The following is a 6,758-nucleotide window of genomic DNA, read 5'->3' as shown; positions in this document are numbered from 1 at the left end:
AAATCTGTATATCTACTTAGTTTACACTGGAAACCAAACTGGGGAGAGCAGAGGGTTAATGAGGCTGGAGTCTCTGACTCCAAAGGGGGGAGGGTTTAGTTTAGTTTTTTTAAATTATTCTCTTTTTTCTTGCTCTATTTTTATTTTTTGTATGTTGAATTAAAAAAAAAAAGAACAGCTATCGTAGCATCATAGAATCACGGAGCTGAAGGTGCCTATCAGGCCATCAAGTCCAACCCTCTGCTCAGATCTGGAGACATTTCCCACACTTTGCCGATCACCACAGAAGGGTCGCTTCCCTCCTCAATCCCTGTCATCCTTTTTTTACTTCTATTTATATGTGAGTCCCTTTGGCTTGCCTGTCTTGAAAGATACTGGGGAAGTCCACACCCTCCTCCCCACAAATTAATTAGGGGCCTCCTCTGTCAAAGTCTGCTGTGAAATTCCTGTCAGATTTTCCTGTTTGCCTGTTTTGGTCACTCAAGCTCTGGGGTCTGTCTCTCAGCCTTACAGTAATCCTTTCCCAGGAAGGTTACCTGGTCTCATTCAGGGTTGGCGACTGACTGTCAAGTCTGACTCGAGTCACAAGAGCGACCTGATTCTGACTTGACTTGGCTTTATTTTTTTGAAAGACTCAACTTGACTCACAACTTGCACCATTTTTCCAAGTCTCGTTGTTGAGTTTCTATTAGGAATGGCCCTCACTACCTGCTCCTGTCACCACCGCCACCGCCACCAACATTATCCTCAGAGGTCTCCAAACCGCTTTCCCTTCCAGAAGCTGGCTGCTCCCTCCGCTCACACACCTGCCGCCCAGCTGATAGGTCAGCTCCCTGAAGGGATGTGGGACAAGGGTCTCTGCACATGCACTGGTCCGGCTTGCCTTCCAGGCCCTGTCTGTGCCTGTGCCCCCTGGGGGTAGGTGGAGCAAATGACTCGAGACTGAGACTTGAGGCACAAAGACTTGGATTCAGATCAGAAGACTTGCCAACATCCCTGGTTCTTGACTACATGCCCCCCTCCCCCCAGACCAGTTAAAATGTTGGCTTTCGGAAGAGTATCATGGGGGTCATTGAGTCCGTGCTCCTGCTTTTCTGTTGCATCTTGCTTGCAATTGTGGGTTGGATTTTTGTGTATTTCACTGAGTTGGTATAGCTCCGTGAATAGAAGCAGCACAAGGAGTTGGAATCAACCAGGAGAAGGGCCAGCTGAGATCATGTGGAACTTGTGTGACTGATGGGGTCGCCTGCCCGGCCGCCTTGAGCTACTTGCACAATCCGGAGCATTCTCGGGAAGAATAGAGATGGACATGAAGTGCTTTGTTGTCCTTTAGCCCAGTTTGTATGCACAGCACTCCAGGTGCTGCACATTCCCTTTCCCTCACACCCCAGCCAATCTGGTGTTTACCGCTGAGGTGCTCCTTGATAGGATGCTATCTAGTCCAGGCAGGAGCTTGGATTTCCCTTCCCTGCCTCCTCCAACAGCAAACCACTCAATGGCTATGCAGCAAGAATCCCCACCCTGCCTCCTCATCTGAGTGGTCAGCTACTGGAGGAGGCAGGAAAGGGGAATCTGAACTCCTGCTCAGACTGGACAGCCGCTCAAGGAGGAGGACCCAGGTGGCATGTAGTGAATTGTGAGTGGGGCAGCTGGCTGGGTGAGGTGCAAATTGGGCCAAAGCAATTTGTGCCCATCTCTAGGGAAGAATTTATAAACCACCTCTGAGCACTTCGTACCTAGAAAATGTAGGAGGGTCACCCTATGTCAAAATCATCTTGATGGCCTATAATCATTACTAATTACATACTTGACAGGTTTTATCTGTCCCAGTTTCTCCACTGCACCAATAACCGTAAATTACTTATTTCAGTTTGCAGCATGTAAATTGTGGCCTTTTGTTGGCAAGGGTGGATGGAAAAGGGAAATTCAGACAGAGCACCTTTATCTTTAATTGCTTGTATAAAATGAGGATTTAGAGCCGGTGTTGTTTATCAGAGAAGCTGTCCCCACCACAATGCTCTCATCAGCCTGACTCTTAAAGGTGCAGACATCTTCCTTTTCATGCAGCCATTCTTATCCAGCACTTTTCCTTTCCCATGGCTATGATCCTGACACATAGGAATTGTTTTCTTTAGGTGCTTCTACTCATCACTCCTATTAACATCACTGGAGTTTCCCATTTCATGAAAGGCAAACAGTACTTTGGAAAAGGCAAGCTTTGGGCCATGAGTTACACAGCTAAAACCTGAATCTCTTAAATCACAATCCAGTACTCTTAACCACTCTACCATTTGACTCTTTCAAGGCTTTTTTGTTGGGGGAATTGAAGCATTAACAATCTTTGGTGTCTAGATTTTGAGCACAGTGGTGGAAATCCTGTTGCTTGTCATAAGCCACACTAAAATAGGCCCATTGAATCCATGGGGATTTGACCAGTCAACTCTGCAAGTTCAATTGATTCAAATGGGCCTACTTTAGTTGTAACTTATTTTTAACGTAGTCCCTACTGAAGTAGGTCCATTTGAATCATGGAACTTAGAGGAAATCACCAAATCTCTGCCCAGCCAATGGTTCTACTCTAGTGCAAGTTACTACTGTTAGAAACTATTTCAGCCAGGGATGAACACCTGTATTTTGCTCAAGTTTTCAGTGTGTGTGTTTTTTTTCTCCCGTGCCTGCAGCTTTTAAATGCCTTTGTGCGGATTTGACACATGGGTATAAACAACTGTGCCAACAAAATTAAAACTCTGCAGCATGTTTTGCTAAAGGCAGCCGTGACCGGAGAAAACGAACAGAAAAAGGAATAACATACTACGGGAGACTGGGTATGCTTCAAAGACAGCACTACTTTTAGGACTTCTCCAATTCAGGTGGTTAGCAACTTTGGCCTATAAACCCCATCAGCCCAAACCAGGAGAGTCGGTTATGAGGAACTATGGGAATATGCCTCCAGAACTCTTTGCACTACAGTAGTCTACTCTGAAGAGAAGTACCACATGAATTTGACCCAATTCTGGGAGGCAGTGGAAGACAGGAGGGCCTGGCGTGCTCTGGTCCATGGGGTCACGAAGAGTCGGACACGACTTGATGACTAAACAACAACCACAGAGAAGGGGCACGCCTGGCATAGGATTAGTAACAGATCAGAACAGGCCAAAATCACCTCCAAAGAGCAAATTTAGGAAGAAGTTTAGATGCCAGGAACATTGATTGCCAATAACATTTTATTTTTTTCTCACATAGGGCATACATTTTAGAGTTTAGAGCTTTCCACTACTCTTCTTCAGGCTGAGCCTGTCAAAGAGATACTCTCCCATGCCACACTCAGGCAGGCCCAGGCGCCTCAGGTTGGTGAGGTGGTCTCCCAGCTGTTTAATGGCCTTCACTTGCTCCTCGAGGAACTCCGACTCCAGGAAGTCACATAGCTGAGGGAAGCAAAAAGACAAACCAGGTTCAAAAGGGCACACAATTTATTGCACTTGTCTAGGGGTAAGCCTTCGTGGTCCCTAGTCATAGGGGAGCAAGCTGCATATGATATTGATCTTCTGAAGGAGACCATTAGTAGCAGGTGTATTATGCAACTCAAAGGTGCAGAAAGTGGTGACATGAAGTCTTCCCAACTTCCAGATTTTTAGGTATCATGGAGATGTGCCAGGAGCACAGCTACAAAAATAAACCTTGCAGAAGGATTTTTGTGCCTTATTCCTCAAGGTGAGAGATGGCTGGATACTTCAGAGAATTAGGCATCAGAGGATGGGAGTTCAATTCCTCCCATGGGTAGAGCCAGCTTGGGGGGCCTTGGGCAAACTGCACCCAGTCCCAGCCCCCCCCCAAAAGGTAATGGTAAGACAACTTCTGAGTATCCTTGACCTAGACAACTCTGAAAAGGGTCACCGTAACTCAGAATTGACTTGATGGCATGTAGTTATTAGATACCTAGTGTATAAAGTGGTGGGCTAGAACTGAGGACATCTAGGCTCGAACCCTCTCATAGCCATATAAACTCAGTGGGGGTGTGGAACTGGTAAAACCACTCCTTAAATATATAATTCACCTTGAAAGCTCCATTAAGGTCACTATAACCTGGTTCTGACATGACAGCATGTAACATCAAGATGTGTTTATACAATATATTGATTATTTTTGTCTGCCCTCCCTTACTATTATAGGTGTTAACACACATGAAGGTCTCTCTTCTCAAGCACAAAAAAACACACAAGTACATCATCAGTGTATGGACTTGTCATTTGCACTGCAAAGCTTTGAAGCGGGTAGCTTCACCAACAGAAGGAACGTAACACCCCTGTTGGTTACCAGCTCTGAGCTGGGCTTCATTATTTTCTTGCAGACCAACAAGTTTTAGCTGGCAAGACTAAGAAATAACCTCCAAGGACCACTTCCAGTCAGCGTTACTAGAATCTTTAAGATACATAGAAACCTGTTTCATCCTGAGTCTATGCTTTACACACTGATTCCCAAACTCTGAGGGATGCAAGAGGCTTAGGGCAAGAACATAAAGAGAAACACTGCAGGTGGAACAGATCTTTCTGACATACTTCCTAATAAACACTGCCCATCTTCAGAGCCAATGTTGATTTGCTTGAAGTTCCTTACTGTCATGGAAGCCAACTCACATGAGGGTCTCCCTTCTCCATGGCCAGCTTGTGAAGACCCAGCAGGGCCTGGTTGACCTTCTTCTCCAGCTCCAAAGCGCTCTGCAGGGCATCCAGAGTGTTGCCCCACTCATCCTTCTCTGGTTTCTGTGTCGAGGAGGAGAGACAAACAATACACCCATGAAGGCAATGCTATGAAGGTATTGCTACACACAAGCAACATCAGGTGTTATTGTGTTCTCATGTGAAAGCAAAAAAAGACTTCCACGTGACCCACCTTGACATCCTGTAGCACAACATGTCCCCCTCGCTTGTTTTGATATCTCAGCAATTTTTCAGCATGTTGCCTCTCTTCCTGTGACTGCTCTTTCAAAAACTCAGCCACGTGGCACAGAGCTACATCATCGCGGTCAAAGTGGCAAGACTAGAGGAGGAGGAAGAAAGAAAGAAATCCCCCATCGAAACAGATACTTAGTTACTCTGGAGCAAAATGGGCATGTATTTCAGCAAATCTACAGCAACACAATTTATAAGAATCCACTCAAGCCTCCACCGGCTCTGTGTGGGAAGGTGAGTCTGGAATGGCTAGCGTATTTGGCTCAGTGATCTAAGTACTGGGTGAAATTGTTTGTGAGCAGACCCAACATAAATAAAGAGTCATCCCTAGGGTTCAATCTTAAAAAGGATCCTTTAAAGCAACGCTTTTGTCTGATTCAATTTGCATCAGCCTGGTCCAGAAAAGAGAGCAGCCCTTGGCCAAAAATGTCTGAGCGTAGTACAGAACAGAATTGGGTTGGTTTGTAATCTGCAGTACATTGTCTGGTCATCAGCAAATACAGTGATCAGGTCAAGTGGTTAGGGCTCCAGAATGCAGTCTAAAACCCTCTCTGAACACACCCAGAATCTCCAAACCTTATGAAACAGAAGAATTCTAACCAGTAGAAACTATGCTGGGATAGTGTAACAGCTGGTCTAGCATCATCACAGTCCCACAGCCAAAAGGTTCATTAGGAAACAATCTAGTAGATGGCATACAAGAGATTTAACATTAAACAAAAGAAAAACCAGACATATCAATGTAGCACTTAACTAGTTTTTCTTTTCCATAAAGTTTTGTGTGTCCAAGAACACTCCTCAAGATGAACTGAGAAGTCTATTCATCTGGAGAACTGTGCTCAAACACTCGAAAGCCTATACAAAATAAAAATTATTTAGCTGCTGCATTGCTATTTCTGGGTTTTGTTTTGTTACAAAACAGACTAACATGGCTACCTCTTACATTACTTTTTCTAAGGCTTAACAGGCAGGGCTAGGCTTGGAGTAAAGAGAAGGTCACCCCTACGTGTAGTAGCACCAGACATGAACAATAAAAAAATTCTACTTACCATAGACAAGTACACATAGCTAGCATAAAGCTCAAGATTTGTCAGCCGGTTCACAGAAGCCTCACACTCGGCATCAAAGTTCTGACGTATCTGAGAAGCCATCTTTTAAGTCCTACTGGGGAAAAAGAAAGCAAGACACAGATAACAGACACTGATCAAGTATTTGCCTAGCAATGATGAGTATGAAGGCCAAGGAATATATATACTATTGAGAGGTGGGTCAATGAGTGATGAGCAGTAGCACCTGCCGCTGGAAATTCTCTCTTTGTTCTCAGTCCACCAGTTGGGGTTGTAGCCAGGTGGAAGACTCAGCAAAAATTCTGGAGGTGACATAGTGATCATAAACCTCAGGTGGTATCAATACAGTTTAGAGTTGGTAGGTCTGTGATTAGCAGAAAGCTAACCCTTAGTTTTTTTTTTAATGTATTGATTCAATGATGTGTTTTGTGGATGATTCACTAGAATAGTTTTTTTTTTTTAGGGGACAAGGCTTACAGTTGAGAGGATTAAGATCTCTACTTCAGATAACACCCTTTGATGTGCTTTATCCTTTCTATTTTATTTTTTAAAGTTCTTTTTAAGTTTTAATTAGTCTTTATTCTGAATTTGTTTGGATTTTTCCTGATCAGTCTAGGAGTTATAGGACTTGGTAGAGAAACCTGTTTGGTTTTTTTGGAGTAATAGCGCTGATTGCAATAAAATTGACTTGCAGCACAAGCCTAGCCATGTCTACTCTAAAGTAAGTCTCACTGCTTTCAAG

General features: G+C 44.3%; 1 protein-coding gene across 1 annotated transcript; it reads right to left on the bottom strand.

Moving 5' to 3' along the window:
• Positions 1–3,206: 3,206 nt before the first annotated feature.
• Positions 3,207–6,184, bottom strand: LOC110088682 (ferritin heavy chain B). Its single transcript, XM_020811139.3, has 4 exons — positions 5,999–6,184; positions 4,891–5,037; positions 4,635–4,760; positions 3,207–3,425 (listed from the first exon to the last, which is right to left on the bottom strand). Exons 1-4 carry the CDS (start codon positions 6,098–6,100, stop codon positions 3,261–3,263), a joined length of 540 nt encoding a protein of 179 aa, XP_020666798.3. The 5' UTR covers positions 6,101–6,184; the 3' UTR covers positions 3,207–3,260.
• Positions 6,185–6,758: the final 574 nt, after the last annotated feature.

Source organism: Pogona vitticeps, chromosome 5, assembly GCF_051106095.1.
Source record: "Pogona vitticeps strain Pit_001003342236 chromosome 5, PviZW2.1, whole genome shotgun sequence".
NCBI classification, from domain to species: domain Eukaryota; kingdom Metazoa; phylum Chordata; class Lepidosauria; order Squamata; family Agamidae; genus Pogona; species Pogona vitticeps.
The sequence above is the reverse complement of the archived record's forward strand: the minus strand, read 5'-3'. Positions and strand labels throughout refer to the sequence as shown.

Bases quoted from the DNA above. Each gene is read 5' to 3' on its own strand.
- LOC110088682 (XM_020811139.3), bottom strand. From the start codon at position 6,100: ATGGCTTCTCAGATACGTCAGAACTTTGATGCCGAGTGTGAGGCTTCT. The intron at 5,038-5,998 runs GTAAGTAGAATT...CTCCTCCTCTAG, and splicing joins GCTATGTGTACTTGTCTATG to TCTTGCCACTTTGACCGCGA. The intron at 4,761-4,890 runs GTGGGTCACGTG...TCCTCGACACAG, and splicing joins TTGTGCTACAGGATGTCAAG to AAACCAGAGAAGGATGAGTG.